We start from the raw sequence: 18,781 nt of genomic DNA, 5'->3' as shown, positions 1-18,781 counted from the left end.
AATTGAAATAATAAATGACTCACTTCAGCAAGACCCTGAGTGAATCCCAGTCCTGGACTTCCTGTGCTATGTGAAGAGCCCTGATAGTGTTTATTTAAATGGGAAACATTCTCTGCAAGGAAATGGGTAAATAGGGACCTCAGAAGTTCAGAGCTGAGGTCCTGCAGAAGAAATACCAAAGATCAGGGCCACGCTCTTAATTTGTGTACTGCATTGGTCACAGCTCATATCGATCAAAGATCTGTCTCTCAGTGCTTGTTCACATTATTTGGTCTTATTGAGCTTGGAAAATTTGATCTTGTTTGATTTTAGCCTATAGGAGAGTCTGTCTCTTGAAACTTTAATGACAGATGAAGATAACATCAGATTTATCTGATTTGGACCCTGGCTGACTAGTTTTGGTTCTGTCTTGAAACAACAAAGGTGATGGATGTATCTAAGCATAGAAATTATCAAAGCAGTTAAAGATACACATATTTAAAACTGTTTGTCTCATATTCTGGAAGGCTCAGGAGAAACAATTATCCAAAGACATTTTCTGGCTGCAGCAATCAGTGGAGCTCAACCCTTTTATTTGCCAATACCTTCTGCATTGTTTATGTGAGTTAAGTAACAATAATTTCCTTCAGCATGAATGTTTCCAGCATGTGTGAGACAATTTTTGCCAAATAGATGAAAGAAGAAGACATCTCCAAAATGTGCAAGTGAGGCACGACATCACATTTACAGCAGGGGCAGCTTGTCAATAGAATTGCTCCTCTCCCAGCAGTGTCTGCTGGAGCTGCAGACAGAAAATCCCAAAGAAGTGTCAGAGGTGCCTAAAATAATGATAAAGTTATTTTCAAGTTATTTTCTAAGGAGGTATCTCCTTCTGCCATGGCCTGACAATAAAGCTGTCACAGATTTGAGCAGGCAGTTGGCCCCAGAGCAGATCTGAGTGTTTGCATAAGTCAGACCCAGGAGTTGTAGCACAAATGTCTGAGAACACTACAGCTGAGGTGGTCTGCTGTGTTCATCACAGACTGAGTGATGCAGGAAGTACTAAACCCAGTGATAAATTCAACTTTCTACTGAAATTTCCAACTTGATCATTGCTTGGACCACCCCCTGTGGGATACCTGGACTCCACAACACTCTGGGACATCTCTAGAGCTGCTCTGGGAGCTGAAGGTTGTGACAGGGTCTGTGCTTAAGGGCCATCCACTTAAATGCTTGGCTTTAACTCTGCAACTGTGTGGATAACTTGAGAGGGCATTGCATTATTAATTTATTTTTGTAAGGAGTGGGGTGAGCCCAGCAGGACCCGTTAGACCTGTGAATGTAATTCAGTTTCTCTCCTGTCAGTTCATGCTTGGTACCTCTCTTTCAAAATCAGGTAATTCCAGAATGTAGCAGCAAGTACTCTGGGTAGGTGTGGGAGTTTTATTTTGTTGAAAGTGTGTGTGTGTGGTTTTTGTTGTTGTTCTTTCATAGGGTTGTTTGCTTTGGGTTTTTTTTTTTTCTTGTTTTGTTGCTTGGATTTTTTTCCTCTGTTTTTAACAGGAGAGATATTTGTCATCCTCTATTTGTGGAAGTGTCTGGGGAAATGGACCACCACACAGACATGGTAAAATGATTTCAATTTAGCGATAATTTAGCACCAGATTCTGGCTGTTTATAACAATTCCCAAGGAGTTTTGAGTCCTACTTTCCCCTGCTTTAAATCCAGCCCCTGTTAACCACATCCATGGGACATCAGTTCCCATCAGGAAGTTTGCATTACCTGCACTGGTTTTACAGTGCCTGTCTAAAGTGCCTGGTTGGGTATTGTTTGACAGGACAAAATATGCATTAAAAATAAAAAAAAAGAGGGAGGCAAAAGCCTGTGGAAAATAATATGATGCTCACACTAGCACGAAAGTTACTCAAAGGCACCACTGGTGCTCTTTTGCAGTGCTGAGATGATTTTAGCCCTTGACAAATTTAGAGCCTTGAAAGCGACACAGCAAATGTTAACCAAAGTGCCTCCAGGGTATTGATTTTAAACACCTCAGCTTCACTTTGGTTTTCCATTTTTAGGCAGGAAGTTTGTCAGAAAGGAAAAATAGACACTGCAGGAAAGGAGAGGCCACTGGTAGTTTCCAAGTCAGCATTTACGTGACTCAGGTTCATTTGGAGGAGAATAATTTATGGTGGTGTGAATAAATAATAGCTGTGAGTTCTAGCTGTCCAAACATGATGCATAATACCCTGCGAAAGCTTCCTTTGCTGTGTGCTAATGACTGATTGTTGGTTTTTATGTTATGAGTGACTGTGGCAAGTAAATCATTGGAAAATATCTGACGTGCTCAGGTTTGCTTAAACAGCACTTGTCAAACTGCATCTTCAGCCAACATGAGACATGAGAGCAGCTCACTGCTGCAATCACTGTGGTCTCTTTGCCTGCATTTGTTAGCAGCCATGCAAAATCAGCTGCTGAACTTAAAATATCAATGGTTTGGTGTGATTTGCTTTGCATGGAATTGCTGTTGTTATCAGCATCCCTCCTTGTGGAAATTAATCTATCGAGACATCAGGTAAGCGACCATCTCATCTGGGGACATCATCTGACAACTAATCCTAAAAGCAGCACAAAAATATATTCTCTCATGTGTGCATTTTGTGTGTGGAGAAGTATTTTCAAGCTGTTGTTAATCTCACCATGTTGGCTGCTCCTCTATCAGCATCCACAGCAGGTAACACTTCCTTTTTTCCTTATTGCAGCTTTACTGAAATGGCTCTTTTTTATTATTTTTTTAATCATCAAAGAGAAGAGTGTTGCATGCTTTTCTCCCTGCCTGACACTGCTTCTTGACAGAGAACCTTGAAACTATCTAAAATGTTGCTTTGATTTTCAGTTGCATCTCTTTGTTGTTTCTATTGAGGGACCTTTTGAAAGGCAAGGGTTTTTTTCTCTCTTGCAGAGGAAATAAAATTTTTGGGTAAGAAGATAACTGGACAGTTCCAGGTTTTTTTCCCTGCATGTTGAACCCTAAATTTATTGTGCTTTCTACATAAGCAGTTTTCTAAGTTGGGGAGAAAAAATAAGCAAACAAAAATAGTGCAAACAGTAGACCCACACCTTACAGGAGCAATAAACATTTTCTGTCTGTTCTGCCACCTTTCATATCCCAGGTGACAATACATTCATGGAATTTCTCCTTGGCTGCCCTCCTTGTAACATCCAGGCACTGAGATTCACTGTTAGAGCTGTGTAGGAAGGAAGTCTTGGCCTTCTTAGTCTCAGGCTTCTGACAAGGACACAATTGCTCTCAATGTCACAGATGAGATTTAGGTTTTTTTCATGTCTTTCAGCCCTCTGAGAGTGCAGGTTTGGGTTTTTAATTGCTTGATGTGAACAACAGATCTTAATTGAATTAGGAATATAAAGGCAGGAGGATAACAAAATCTCATCCATGCATTGTGATGCCCGTGGGTCACCACGGGTTTGAAGCCCATCTTAGGGTGGTGACATGGTTTTCAAAGGTTTCATCTCTTATTTAGAGTTCATTGAGCCTGCCAACTCCACTGCTCAGCAGTCATCTTAGTCAAATCAGCTCTTCTGGCCTTTTTTTTTCCTCTTTTTCTCTCTTTTTCATGGCAAGATAAACCTGCCCAGTGAATGATAGGGTGAAAGTACCCCACTGACAGTGAATATCAGTGGTTGTACCACTGAGCATGGTTTTATCTGCTTTAATTTCTCATAAAATATCTGTATTATTTTAAACAGGTTTTGCACTGGGGGAAAGTTGTTCCCTGCCTCCATTTGTGCTCAGTTCTGTTTACTTTGGATCCAGTGCACTCATCTGAATTTAGCATTCAGTGAGGAATCCTCTGTGGCAGTCATATGCATAACTTCTCACCATCTGGCATCACTATGGCTACTACTGGCCCAGTGCAGTTGCCATGGTAGTCAATGGAAATTTCTGAGGGTGACTTCACAAATCCAACACAGGAAAGAAAACCTGTCAATCCAGAAAAGAGCTCAGCACTGAGGCATACTCTTATCCTTTTCTTTTGCCTTATTTTTGTTGTGTGGAAAGTGTAATCCTCACCTGACAGGTGGGGACCACTGTCTCCAGATTCTTCCAGTATTTCTGAAGGGGTGGAGGATTGTAAAAACTGGTCCAAGAATTGTAAAAATAGTGTCTTCCAAGCACCAGGTGAGCAGCCTAAGTCTGGTGCCATCCTTGAGAAAACAGCTGTGGCATGAAAGCATAAAGGTAGGGGGGAAATCAGCTGTCACAGCATCACATTCACAGATCTGGAAACAGATCTTTGCTGTTACCAAGAAAAAAAGAAAAAAATCCCTCTAAATCCCTCTATGGCTAAGTTTGTTTTAACAAAGGTATGAGTGTGTTTGATGTCTGATTAATGCAAGTCCTCCATTGTTGCTCTGGCTTACTCAGGAATCAGAGAATTAAAAGGTTACATTGAACAAGGTTCTTAAATTAGTTGAATGACTGTAATCAAGGGCAGGATTTGGCCTGGTGTCTTGGTTTTATTGATGTCATCTACTTCATGTGTCTCTAATACAATGGAAATACGAGAGTAGTTTCATTCCCTGTGACCCTCTTATGAGTGAGACCAGAACCTCACTAGGAAAAAGAGAGCTACAATATTTCAGAGTTATTTTCATGCAGACTTTCTTACTATTATCTTTTTCTCCTCTCTTCAGTGTATTCTTTTTCTATGTATTATAAACCACTTTCCCTCCTCTGGAGAGATTTTCTCTATCCCATGCCCTCTCTACTCCCAGCTTCCTTGACCCTCTTTTTACCTTTCTTTTCACATGATACACAGTTTGGGTTGTTTTCAAACAAACGTGAACTTTTGCTTTGTTCTGATTTTATTTGTGGCCTGAAAAACAAAGCACATTAACTTGAAACAGACACTGAATTGCCTATGGGGGTAACTTGCAAAGTACTGATGCTTGGAGAGCTCCCAAAAGAAAACAAAGCCCAGCAGTCTTGCCTTGTTTGTAGAGCTGATGGAGATCATTGACTCCTAAACCTTTGCCATCTCCTTCCAACCAGCCCCCTAAAATAACAAATACATGGGTTATGTCAAACAGTTGTGGTCTTCTGAGCCAGAAGTGAGAGTGACATGGAGGCTGTTCCTGCTCATAAACACGAGTAGCTCATTTTGGGGGCAGCTCTGTCACGCACAGCCAGGCTGAGCTGTTTGCTCCCACCGGGAATCTGGCCTGACATCCCAGGGAGAGCAATCCAAGGGATGGAGGCAGAACACAAAGCTCCCTGCACGTGGTGTGAAGTGCCTGCAGAGGGGTTTTGTTTGTGGTGTCCCCATGATGCGCTCGGTGCTCTGCAAGCGCAGAAGTCGGTGCTGAATGCCCCAAATCTAACTCAGAAAGCAAAGCTGACAGGGAATGTTCCAGGCAGGGAAACACAAAACTAAAGTAAAGTGGGATTTTGTGGCTGTGGTCTGCTCACACCTCAGTGGCTCTGGGCAAGTGGGATGAGAATCAGCTTGTGAGGCAAATGCAGGCCAGTCATGACACATCAGCATTCATTCAGCTGAGTTCAATATTTTTCTGTGCCTGTGTAAAAATAAGAGAATTAACACAGGCAGGTGCTGTAGTGTAAGTGTTATTTTAGAGAGCTTGGAATAAAGCAACTGCTCACTCAAAATTAAAAATTTGATAGCAAAATTTCTAAACTTCATTGCTAAAGATGTTTAGCATTTTACACGTATCATAGGAAAGTGTCATTCTTTGTTGATGTTCATACAGTTTCAAAGATTCAATAAGGGAAACTTTGCAGCCTTAAGGGTGGACCCCAGCTAGAACTTGCATACAGAAAGAGAGAAGGAAGAGGACACCTTAGACAACTTATTGTCTAAAGACACAAAGGTGGGAGTTATTCTCCTGCTCAGATGGGAACGAAAAAAAGGGCTGCTATAAGAAATGCCATTTGTTTCTGCTTCTGTTTTGGAAACAGCAGTGCTGTTTGCAAAGCTGCTGCTGGTAAAATGCAGAGGCACAGCTTCTGCCTTTGCAGTGCTCTCAAAGCAAAAAAACAAAAAAGAGGAGAGGATGATAGTATGGATTCTTACTGCTTCCACTAGGATTTGCCACAGGCTAAATGTGTGTTTGCTTCCCAGGCTTGGTTGCCTCACCTTGATCCATGAGAATGATTCCTGATTATCCCAGAGCTCTGCAGCCAGAGTCAGCTGCCCTGAAAAGGCAAAGGTTCCCCTGCACAGATTGCCATGTGTTTGAAGGGCTGCATTCCACACTTACAGGGCACATTAACATAATCAGTCCTGTGAATGAATGGGAATATTGATCACAGAATATTTTTCTTATTGATCCCCCCTCATATTTCCCTAATATATGTTTCCTCTTTTTGCTTGGGTTCCTTATCTTTCTTTCCCCACCCCTTTTACTTTCCTGTGTTTTGGACATGATAAGTTCAACTATGTCCAACAAAACCAGCATGTGATAGACAGACATACTAAAAGAAGAATTTGGTTATTATCTCACTCCTTATCCACAATAGATTACTTTGATAAGGAGTGGAATGTATTTTCTCTCTCTCATGGCTCTCTGGAGTGACTCCAGAGCAGGCAATGGACTCACCCTCCTGTAAACCCTGGCAGGAGACACCAGCCCTGAGAATTTCCTCTCACAGCACTCTCTCTTCCACTGCATTATGCAAATATATTACTTGTGTTCACTGCTCCCAGCATTTCTTTTTCAGGCCCCATTTAGGCAGAATTACTGAAATCATCTAGGTAATAAGGTGAAAGAAAATAGACTCATTCAGTGACAGATTTTGAAATTGCAACTGGCCCTTGAAAAAGTGGGTGAAGTCAGGGACAGGTAACAGATGGTGGTGGTGGCTAATCTTTCAGCCTATTATTTTACCACATGGGGTTCTGAGCCACAGATTTTCATGCTGAAAATAAAGGAGAAATTAATCACTGTATGACAATACATTGGTTAAATAGTGCAGTGATATTTGCCTCCATCCAGAAACCATATGCAAAGGAAATAGGCTCCAAAAGAAGAGTTAGGCTGTTTTTTGTGGTGGTAGATATCACATGACTTCAGAGGAAAAAGAGCTCCACCATGTAGTTTACACAGAGAAAATGAATTTTCTGGCTATGCTAAGGAGTCTGTGAAAGGAAACCTAAATGCAAACAGCCCCGTGGACTCTAAAAGGAAATTATAGCTTCTCTGTGCAATTGGACTGGGAATTACATCACATGCATAGGACTCTATAGGATGGTTAAAACCAGAAATTATTTCATTTTGTGTTATTTGACAGTCTCTTAGCTGGCCTTTCTTTGCTGAGGGTAGAAGTGCTTTGGTTACTGCAGTAATAAGTAAATTCTATTCAACTATAGTAACTTCTACAAATATGTGTATTAAATGCTTATTACACTTTGTAAGGTTTTTCTACAAAAGAAACACACAAAGAGCACTTCTGTCTATTATAGTTCTTGAATGCCTCCTTAAAATGCTGTCAAAGTGAGATCATTTTTCCATTGGTCATCCAGAACTAAGGTACTAAAATTCTAGTTAACTTTCCTGCTATCCTCACTGTTGTTAACTGTGGTAAGGAGAAGCACCAGCTCCAAAACACTCCTCTGTCTATCTGACTACCAGAATGCGTTCCAGAGCACAATTTAGACAAAGAAGACTTGATGTTAGAGGCCGATGTTGGGAAATACAGGCTCATGACTAGAGAGAAGGTGGAATTCAGCTTGAGCCTGCAGCAAATCCCACGGCCCTGCCCATGCATTGGCATGCAGAGAAAAACTCTGAGAAGAGGTCAGGACTTGGTGCAGTGCACTATAAATATAAATAACTTTCATTATTTTTGGAGGTGTATGGAGTATGGGAGTAGGAGCAATAAGAAAGTTGGAGGTGAAAAGCAAGCCATGGAATTTTGAGAGGCTAAAGAAAAGTAGAGGTAAAAGTTGCATCTCTGAAAAAGTTTCCCTTTGTAGTTTCCCCAACTCCATCTGTGCAGAAAGGGCCTTTTCCTGTGTGTGTTTGCAGCAGGAAATAAATATGCACAATTTGGTGATGTATTTCACACATGAAGTGCTGACAGAATTATTGGAAGTGTGTATCACAATTTACAGTGCTGCACCATGCCTCAGTGAACAGGTCCCCTAGAACTTCTCCTGTGTCTCTACATCCAAAGAATAAATATCACCACTAAAAAAAAAGAAAATTTGTGAATTCTTATAAAATTGTTGCTCAGATTAGCTTGGTGTTGTGGTTAGTGGTTCAAACAGCCCTGGCTATACTTTCTTTTCATTCAACTTCCTTTTAACACTGACCCCAGTGTAACCCAGGGTGTTTGATCAGATTTTTTTGTTACTAATGAAGCTGTAGAACAGGCCTCTGACACTGTCTTTCAAACCAAAGGGTGCAAGTGAGTTGAACCTTAAAATGACTCCAATTTAAATAGTTTGTAACAGAAATCCTAAGATAATCTGAAGAGTTTTTTAGTGTTTCTTTTGTTTTTTTCTTGCATCCCCCAGATTAATGTTTTCCTCATTTGGCATTTCTTGAACTTCTCTGTTACCTCTAGTCCTTTTCAAACATCAGTAGAAACTTAACTCTGTGAATTCAGGTAAGTATTTAGAATATTTTAATACTAAAGAAGCCCCAGTCTTGACAAAGAAACACAAAATAACAAGCTTTAGTTTCAATAAAAATTGTAGCTACAAGACATCATCTTTTCAGTAGTCATCAATCAGACTTTGTGGACAGACAGTTAACTGCTTCAATGAAAACAGAGAGTCTGATCTGCTCATTACACTGCTGATGTCTTTCCCAATGGAGCACTCACATGGTAATGTGAATAATTTCCTTGGATATTTTAAAGGGCTTGATTGTACAAACTTGAGAAAGTGTCCCCACCAAACCTTCCCCCTGGTTCCTGGAGAGCAGGAAGCAAGGAAGCAATGTGTTCCCTCAACAGAAGAGTCATGTTTTGCTCACATTTCATCGTGAGCCTGCCTATTGTGTTTGTGAAACACACAGAGGAGGCAAAAGCTGAAATTACAGTTTATCATCCAGCCAGACTGATTCATGGTTTATCTGCAGCTAATTGCTTACTACTTAACCTACTTTTAGCTGCATCCCCATATGCAGCCTTTGTCAGTCTTTAAATGCCTTCAAGTCAGTTGAGGAATATTAATTTGTAACTCAGCCCAGAAGGGTGCCCAATTGCTGGGTCAGCTGTTAAGAAAGGGAAAATAGTCATTAGCACCAGGCAACTTGCTTTCCTTCCATTTGATCAGATTACAAATTATTCAATTAGAACTAAAGATTTCCCACAAGCAGGCAGTTCCATGTTTGAGGAGAGTCCACGCTGTCCATGCCTTTTGTGAGGCATCATTTGCCATTATTTTGTATAATTTGTCCAGTAGCAGCCCCTGGATGAATTAACCATACTCTGCTTTAACTGGTGTAGTTCAAAGAGGAACACACAGCCCCTGTGTTATTTAGGTAAGGAAAGTTTATTACTTCACATTTATAGAGCTCTGGTTCTCCTGGGCCTTATAATCACAGAGCTCCTTTACTAGCATGACCAGGAAATGAACTCACATCCATTTCTTCTAAAGAAATTCAGACTTACAGATTGAACATGAAGTCACAGCTTCTGCAGCTCTATGAGAATGTATTGTGACTTACTTTCATCCTGTTGCTCTACAGTGTATTTTAAAGCTGTTCTGGACAGTTTGAGAGCTGTTAGAAACCAGTTTATCACTCTCAAAGCCAAACGAGCTTCTCTTGTTCACAGAGTGTGCCAAGGACAAGTGCAAGAGGACCTGGCCTCTTCCAATTCCTGCAAAGCAAGAAATTCAATGTGTTCCATGATTTTGGAGCTGCCTAAGGTGGCAAATGTGTGTTCCTGAGGTTCTCAGTCCATTTGAAACTCTCAGCTCCTGAATCAAAAATGGATAAAGGAAATTAATGAGCCAGGTTGTGCTTGTTTTTATTATGGCCAAAGTAGAATAACGACATTGCCAATATTGGATGGATTGCAGTGGCATTTAGAGGACAGGCCCTTACAGGTGGCTTGGTTGCTCTATAAGGAATCTCTGTGCTTGGAAACTCAGGTTTTCCTTCTCCAATGTTTCAGGAAGACTGCTCCCCATCACTAAGGTACCTCCATCTTGATGCTTCCCTTGATTTCAGCTCTCTGAGAAACTTTGCTTAGTTAAAAGTTCAAATTCCTCTAAAGAATGTGACCTAGGCAGGCAATATGCAAATTTTCTCTCATCGGGGCAAAGGTTTAAGGAGAATTTTCTTGTCTGCATCCTCCTCCTCAGCGACTGTGCATGGGTACAATCAGCACTTGTCCCTAATGAGGCTGGAGCTGGGCTGGAGAGAAGGGTCCTGCTGGGTGCAAAGCCCAGCATCAGCACCCCCAGCGAGCCCTGGAGCTGCCTTTGCACATCTCCACCCTCCAAGGAGTGTGTTTGAAAAGCCCCCAATCCTTCAGGGGTTCTGAAGCCAGGCAGTGTGAAAAGGAAAGATGAATTTTCTAAGCACAGGATTGCCCTCAGAGGAGCAGAGGGGCAGCTCCACAGTGCTGTGAGCAGCTACTCCAGTAAATCAGAATGGTTTTCAAGGGTCTCCAGCTGTGTTACAGCCCTGCTGCTGCTGCTCCTGCAATACAACCACAGGGAAAAGCAGCCCCCATGAAGGATCACACAAGGGCTGTGATCCTGCAAGTGCTGCAGCTCAGAATGCACCTACATGGAAGCACTTTTTGAGAGAAATAACTTTGGTTTCTGCATCAGTAACCAAAATTTCCAGCTTTCTGGGCTGGCCTTACCTGATGTAGAAGATGGGAAGAATGAAGGCTTCACTGCAGGCTGGTGAAGAAATCTGGCTTCTAAGAAGAAATTCTGTCTGGCCACACAGCTCTTGCTCTCATCCACACATTGTGTCACCTTGTGTCACATTGCCCCAGCTGAGTGGCTTCATGAATTGTACAATATGGGCTGAAATCTGCTTTGCACCTGAGTTTTTGTTGGAAAAGAATTTTTGTCCCCCATGGATTTTGAAATAAGTGAATTTTATAAACTGTGAGTGTGGTTGGGAAAATTAAAAAACCTAAGCATTTATTGATTTTAGGTTTATTTTTTAGCATGTCTCAGGAATTTTGAGGCTGCACACATAGCTGAGGGTTTTTAAAATGCTTTGAGGTGATGGTGGCCCATCTTTGGAACTCCTGATCCATCACTGAGAAAAACCAAGACATGATCCTGCCCTTTCCATGTGTCCTTTGTCATCTGGAGCCATACTGTGGAAGTGAAAGAGATTTATTCTGATAAACAGGAAGTGTTCTGCTGGCTTCTGGGTTTGGGAGAGAGTTTCTAAACTCAAACTTCCTTTCTGTCAGCTCATGTAACCATAATTACCAGGCACTGGTCCCTCTTATCCCAATTCACTGTCTGACATCTGTGCAGAACTCTGAATTCCCAAACATATTGGTGTGAATCTGTGTGAGTACTCTGGTTGTGGGAATTTTCTTTTTTTTTCTTTTTTTCTTTTTAATTTGAGGGATTTATTTCTCTTTTTCTGATCAGGTGCACAGCACACTCCTGGTTCCCACACCAGAGAGGAAGCAGCTTCTTGCTGTACACTCTCCTGGGCAGTAATTACAATTTCTCAGGAACGAAGTTTGGTTTGTAATTCAACATTTCCCCATAGCACAATTGTGTAGCACCTATACAAATATTTGTTCCTGTTAAATGCTTGGGGAAAGAAACCCCAACATTATAGCAGAAGTCAGAATAGGTGTAAAGCAGTCACAGGAACAAAACCTTTTATTTCCTTGCCCTTGAATCTTGTAAAACATTCACTAAAATTGTCATAATACTGCCATTGACTTCTGTAAGAATAATCCCTAAATGTTTGTAGCTCCTGGTGGATTCTAGATTGATGTCCCTTAATCTATTTATTATTCAGCTGGCATTTTAGAGGAACAACAAAACTGTCATCCTTGCCCAGGTATAAATCTTAAGGAGCTGAGCACCAGCATGGACCCCAATTCCTGTGCTCTCCAGTCCTGGAGGATTACAAGTCTGATAAAGCAATGAAAGTAATTTTTTGCTGATTAACTTTGTGCTCAATCTTCTTCTGGTGTCAGCCTAGTACAGGTTATACCATCTTTTATTCTGTGTCAAACAGCCACAGAGGAGAGGATAACATGACAGATAAAGCCTGGTGGCTACCACTTTCTGGTCTTGTTTTAAGTCCTTAAGGATGAGCATTTAGAGGAGAACAAAAGCTGTGAGATCTGGAGGTTGCCACCCAGGATTTCTTGTGATTATTGAATAATTTTAGTATTATACAGCAAAAGAGATAGAATATGGAAATGCAGAGCAAGCAACTATGACTTTTCCCACATTTTTAATTTCATATGGAAGGAAGAAAGGCCAGGATAAAAAATATTTTAGAAATTTTATTTTTTAATTGAATATTCATAGCCTGCTGGTGAGAAATGCTGGGTTTATTAAAATATGTGTTTCTCTCATGTGGAAATAAGGCCATCAGATGTCTGTCCTCATCACAAAGAAATGCAATTGAAATGACTGTCAAAGTATTTACATAGTGCTGGCTCTTATTTAAGCTGTCACCCTTAACACCCTGCAGCAGTACCCCCCTCTGCCTGCATCGTGGTGCCCCCAAACAGGCAGAGGTGTAGACTCAAAAAAGATTTTTTAAAAAGCAAACTTTCATGGGGGCTGTGGAATTTTTGCCTGTGTTTGGGTTGGACTGTATGAACTATTTGAAATGTTGCATTTTGGTGAGTGATGTTTCAATATAATCTGAGTGGGGGAAAAAATCCCTCAGTGTTTTTTGGGAGTATTTTTTGAGCACCTACTTGTTTGTATGAAATTTTTATTTTTTAAAGGGTCTCTTTTTTTTCCCCCCCTGTGGAGTGAGAGGCCACATTAGCTATTCAGATGAAGTGATAAAATTGTATTCTCTTGTTGTGTAGAATGACAAGAGCAATGAATTCACGATCACAAAGTCATAGAATGACTTTGGTTGGAAGGGACCTTAATGCCCATCCAGTGCCACCTCCTGCCATGGGCAGGGACATTTTCCACTGTCCCAGGCTGCTCCAAGCCCTGTCCAACCTGGCCTTGGGCACTGCCAGGGATCCAGGGGCAGCCACAGCTGCTCTGAGCACCCTGTGCCACCACCCTCACAGGGAAAAATTCCTTCCTAAAATCCAAACTAAACCAAATTTCTTTCCATTTGAAGCCATTCCCCTCGTCCTGTCACTATGTGATCCTTCTTCTGGTTGATTTCTGAACCAAAGATTGTCCACAGGATTCCAAGTCAAACAAAAATTGAGACTCATTTTGGCTTTTTACAATGCAGCTGCAGCTTTATGCTTTTGTGTCCAAAAAGGCCTTAAAGGTAATGGCATGTGAAATTGTTCCTCTGCAGCACTTTGGGTCTGTGAGAGATGAAGCCACGATCCTTTATCTGTGTCTGCACACACAGAGCTTGCAGCAAGAAGAAGTTGTTAGATTTAGAAAGGTAAGTTTTGGTTAACCTTAACTGGAAAAAAATAAGTAGCTAAAAATACCATTCTCAATAGTCACAAAAAGTTAGGAAATCAAAGCCAAATCATAAGTCTTAATGAAATAAAAAGAAGTGCTCTCAATTTGAATTCCAGTGCTAAGCTATTAAGCAGCACATTTCCAAGCATTGCAACAACCCTGAGGGTGATATGGCAAATATATATATTTTTTTACTGTGCTCTGATGGTAATTGTATTTCTGCAAAAGAGATTTGTTCTAGGTTATCTGTTGAAATCCAGCCAGGTCTTTGGTGGAAAAACCCCTGCCTTTTGTCTACATTTCACTTCTGCATCATCAGCCAGACTGTTTCCATATAAAAGACGTGACTGGAATTTGCAGGTATGTCAGTTATTGGTGATTTCACACCTGCTGAGAAGCCAGACCTTTGACAGCTATAAACAGATGCCTCTGTAACACATTTGGTTCTGCTCAGAAAGTGGAAATGTTGTTTTAGTCTCTATTAAAATAAAAATAGTGGAACCGTAGCTTTACCCTGAGTAGTAAAACTTATGCATTCACAGTCAGGAAAAAAACCTCTTCATGATAAAACTATTCATATATTCATTCAGAACAAATATTTTTTGCCTAAATTAATCTCTAACTACACCATATCTGGTGTGAATATTGAGCAGAAGCAAAGTTGGACTGAGGATGTTAAATCTGTGATTATTCATCAAGCATGATCCTCACCTGGAGTTTCAGGGCCAAATCCAGTGACTCTGCAGGAAAATATTGCATTATCTGAGAAATATTGCTTTTCCATCCTTTAGGTGTGAAGAAAGAGGTCAGATATTCCATGTAATAATCCCTGGTTAGAAAATTTTAGCTTCTGAGAATTGTTGTGCTGTAGCAATCCAGAATAGAGACACAGATGAACTTCCAAATTGAAAATGACCCAGACATAGCCCATGAGGCCTCAGTTAACTGCAATCTTAATTAAAGCCTGACTGTGGGCAGAAAAACCAAACAATAAAGTTCTTAAAAAATGCTTAGAGGTTGTTACAGTGGTTAGTAATGCTTTGCAATAATGTGTATGCCTTTTCAGTAATAAATGGATCGCATAAATGATAGATGTAGAAGCTCCCATAACCTGATGAGTTCATTATGGAATTAGATCTTTAACTCACGTGCAAGACTAATGATAGAGGAAGAATGTTCATGCTGAAGCTGGTTGAATAGAATGGTAACTTAAAAGGCTTTAGAAGACATCAAAAAATCTTTAAAAATCAAGTTACACAGGTAACAAGACCAGAATGTGCAGAGAAATCTAAGTTTTGATTTATTTATTTTTAATTAGTGAGTGCTCTGTGTAGTGCAGTGAAACAAATCATGTTTGCCAGTGTTTCCCCACTTAATGTACTTTGTGAGAAAAGTCCACGTCCTGAAACATTTAAATCTAATTCCCTCTGATGTGCCTATGTCTATTTCTATATTTTTTAATTCTATTTTATGTATTTCTCTTCTTGGCATCCAGTTCTTCCTTGATCTCTGTTCTCCCTCACTTTCACGTGACCTTTCTTACTGTTTTCGGTTTTCTTTTCCTTTCATCAATGGGGATTTCAGTAGGGGGGCACTAAAACCTGCATGATCTGCTTTGGTGGGATCTTATGCTGTGCTGGCATTTTGAGGATGTTCCTGTTTTGATCAGGAGCTTGAGAGCTGGAAGACACTGCTGGAGGAAAAAGGCAAATCCTCTGCTCTGCTGCACAGGTATTTGCACACCTTCCCACCCTGTGTCAATCCCGCAGCAGCTTCCCCTCTCCTCCACACTCTGTGCTGGGAGAGCTTTGGGTTGTGATCTGGATTCACACTTCACATGAGCGTGGAGATTAATTAAGTGAGGGATGGATACCCAAGACATTTATAATTAACGCCTTAAGTAAGTCATAAACCAGGACTCCAAAGATGAAAGCTCCCTGCTTGACTGATTTACTAAATCACACATTCCCTCTTGACCACTGTTTGAAGGGTCTGCACAGCCTTTGCCAGCTCTGTGCATGTGCTTTGAGAATTATTCACTTCTGAGCTTCCTGCACTATCAACAGCTCAGGATTTTTTCCAAGGAATGTTAAATCCTTTGAACCTGCATGGCTTCATAAGATCTGATTAAACATTTTACACCTGCCAGTGGATATTTTGCATATTGAAGGACTTCATCTCACCCTTAAATCTTGCTGGCTCACGGGGTTCCCCACATGAAAAGTGTCCTCCCTCAGCTTTGCAGATGCTTCTATTTTCATCCTGGAAAACTGATGACTCTAAGGGAGAGTCTAAGAGGGAGAAACTTTGAACCTTATTTTCTGCTACAGGGTGAGAACAATTTTCAGTTTCACTGAAAAATCACTATAAAAATTAATAACAATTCTGGCCTCTTTCAAGGAATTGCATACTTTTTCTTTTCAGAGAGAGTGTTTGGAGTTTAGTCCAACACTCCTGAAGTCTAAGAGAACCAGGGACAAGAAGGGAAGGCAGCATGGCTAAAAGCAAACCAAGGAGGTTATTAGAAGTATAAAAGACACCCTTCAATAAGTGGAGTCCAAATGGAGATTGCAGAAAAGATAATCAGCCTTCTGGCAAGCTAAATGTGAAGCAATAATAAAGCTAGCCAAAAATGATTTTGAGGAGGAAGGGCTCAAAATTTAACAATAAAACCTTTTTTTTTTTTGGATACATCAAAAGCAGGAAGTTTGCCAGCAAGCTGATGGGGACAATATATTACTGAAATATAGAAAAGCCATTCCAGAAGGACAAGTCCATAACAGAGAAGCTGGAAAGTATCACAAGGGGGAATGCTCATTAAGGAGGGCTTCCCTGTTGGAGCTGATTGCTGGGGACTGTCCTGAGGAGCTGCTGATCCTGGGGCAGTTTGATAGTAAAGTGGATTTGAATAAATCAACACAGCAAAAGGGGTAAGGGCCATGCTCTACTGGTGCAATTTGTGCAGAATCTCTAAAGAAAATGAAGGAGCAGCCACATCTTATGGCACTTTACCCCTTCAGTCAGCCTTGGTTAAGAGATTTATGATACTCTGTGTCTGACTCTCCTTTTCCAAAAGACTTCAGGACAACTAGGCAATGACAAATGTGTGTCTGACTTTCATATTTCCAAAATGATCTAATATTCCTTTGTTACAGTCAAAACAGCAACAAAAAACTCAACCCAAGCCCCTACTTATTGCAGAGCAAAACAGCTCAAATTTCCAGCCTCAGTTCTTTTGCATGAATAATTGTTCTAAATCCAGTTGAAAGGTAATATTGGGGCTTTATCTTTGCTTGATTTTGACAGGAGTCCACTTTCTGTTCCAGCTTGAAGTCCTACCAGCTCCTTTGGTCTGATTCAGATTCATGCACTGCCCAACTGGAGCGGAGAGGAAGAAACAATTCCACCCAAAAATCAGTGTCTGAGAGACATTTGGTGGTTCATATTTATGGGAGAAAAGCTGGTGTTCCCACTTCCATGTGCATCAGTGTGGCTGTTTTGAAGGGCTGGCCTCAGCTCTGTTCCTGTGCTCAGGGGGAAGATAAGGATTAAGTGATATTTTTGGTTAAGACATACGAGAGCCACCTGGTCCCTGCCTGATCACCAGCATAAGCCAGAACAGCCAGCTCATATGCAATTTCCTCTGGTCCCTCTGGAGCTCTGGAAAGCAAGGGAAAAGCCTAGAGCTCTGCACTTCATCTCTTTCCTTCAGCATTCCCATTCCTTGGTACAAAAGCTGCCATCTGCCTGGAGGACTGAAGGACATTTGAGGATAAAAATCCATTTTGCCCATCTTGTACCTGGCTGAGCTTCTGCACAGAAAATTACTTCATCTGGCCCTTTTTTGCCCTCTATTTTTACAGTCAGTGCCATAAACAGGCTGTACACAAACACTCCCAGGAGTTGTGAGCAGGTAAGGTCTGTGTGGCAGGGCTGTGCTCAGTAACAGCACAAAGCTCCCACTTCTGTGCAGTAAAACTCTTCCTGCCTGTGTAGGACAGGGCTGGGACATTTTGTGTGTGGAGATGAACCCCCAATGCCTGTTGATATAAACCAGATGGGCTCATTCCATCCCAGTGCTTCCTAAATACAGAGAATGTTGGTGGTGGTGATGTGTGGGCTTGCTACTTTCAGTTCAGGGCAAGGTTTAATTTTACTTTCAAAAAACAGGGTGGTTGTTCCTAGTTGGAAAATTTTGACCAACTTATCTGAACATAAAGATGAGCTTTACCAAAATGGAGAATTGGAACCCAGCTGTACTTAAGGGTATCTTATACACTGACTTCTGATCCTCAAACACAGCTCACTTGTTTGTTTGTTGTTTTATTTGAAGTTTTGTTTTGGCTTTACTCTTGCCATGAATGGCACATGGAGGCAGTAACTGTAAATGAGCATCTCCAGGTGGTTGTTGCATTTGTTATACTTTGAGGTCCTGTTTTTGGTCTTCTTTACTGTCAGACACAAAACTTTTTGGGTGCTGTGGCGCTGGAATTGCCCTGCAAAACCTCCAGGAATGAGCAGACCAGAGGCACTGGAACACATAACTGGAAAGGATCACCTGCTTACCTGAGAATGCCTTCAGAGTATATTGCTGACATTTTTTGTGAAATAAAAAGAAAGTTTTCTAGTATCTTTAAAACACTCACACTAAATTTTTATTCTAGAGGTTTTCCCATTAATGCAATACAAATTTTGTAATTTTTCAAACTGAGACAAAATTTAATTTTATCACAACTGTGGAAGGGAGGGCATTCAGATTTACTTCAATGGGCTACAATAGTTAATGAAATTTAATACATCTAAACTAAATACCTTTTATATTGGTGGAGGAAAATCCTCTTTTCCCATCAATTGAAATAAAATAAAATAAATGTCTGTGTTTACAGAGCTTCACAAGTCTGCAAATGGCAGGACCTGGTTCATTTGTACCACAGCTATTCCCGAGTATCACTTTATGTCAGTTTCTCCCAGCAGCGTTTTTTGCCAAAAAAAAAAAAAAAACAACAACTTAAAAAAGCAGAAACGAGCATTTTTGCACTGGTCATTTTCTTGCTTAAAACACCACGGCGTTGTAGGTGCCCTGGGGGCTGCAGGAGAGGAGGATGAGGATGTGGATGAGCAAGAGGATGAGAATGAGGAGGAGAGTGAGGATGAGAGTGAAGGTGAGGATGAAGGATGTGGATGA

General features: G+C 41.0%; 1 protein-coding gene across 1 annotated transcript; it reads left to right on the top strand.

Annotated features, from left to right (window-relative positions):
* Window positions 1-2,495: 2,495 nt before the first annotated feature.
* LOC115903366 lies at window positions 2,496-18,781 on the top strand. Its single transcript, XM_030947810.1, has 6 exons — window positions 2,496-2,555; window positions 13,481-13,573; window positions 13,825-13,956; window positions 15,266-15,327; window positions 16,923-17,083; window positions 18,672-18,781. The coding sequence occupies exons 1-6, from the start codon at window positions 2,496-2,498 to the stop codon at window positions 18,779-18,781; spliced, it is 618 nt and encodes a 205-aa protein (XP_030803670.1).

Source organism: Camarhynchus parvulus, chromosome 1 (genome assembly GCF_901933205.1).
Source record: "Camarhynchus parvulus chromosome 1, STF_HiC, whole genome shotgun sequence".
NCBI lineage: Eukaryota > Metazoa > Chordata > Aves > Passeriformes > Thraupidae > Camarhynchus > Camarhynchus parvulus.
This window is presented reverse-complemented; position numbering and strand designations above follow the sequence as displayed.

What these genes read in the sequence shown, in the direction of transcription:
- LOC115903366 (XM_030947810.1), top strand. Translation starts at nt 2,496, where the DNA reads ATGGAATTGCTGTTGTTATCAGCATCCCTCCTTGTGGAAATTAATCTA. An exon ending in GACGTGACTGGAATTTGCAG is followed by an intron (nt 13,957 to 15,265) that starts GTATGTCAGTTA and finishes TGTTTTGATCAG; the next exon opens with GAGCTTGAGAGCTGGAAGAC. An exon ending in TCCTCTGCTCTGCTGCACAG is followed by an intron (nt 15,328 to 16,922) that starts GTATTTGCACAC and finishes TTTCTGTTCCAG; the next exon opens with CTTGAAGTCCTACCAGCTCC.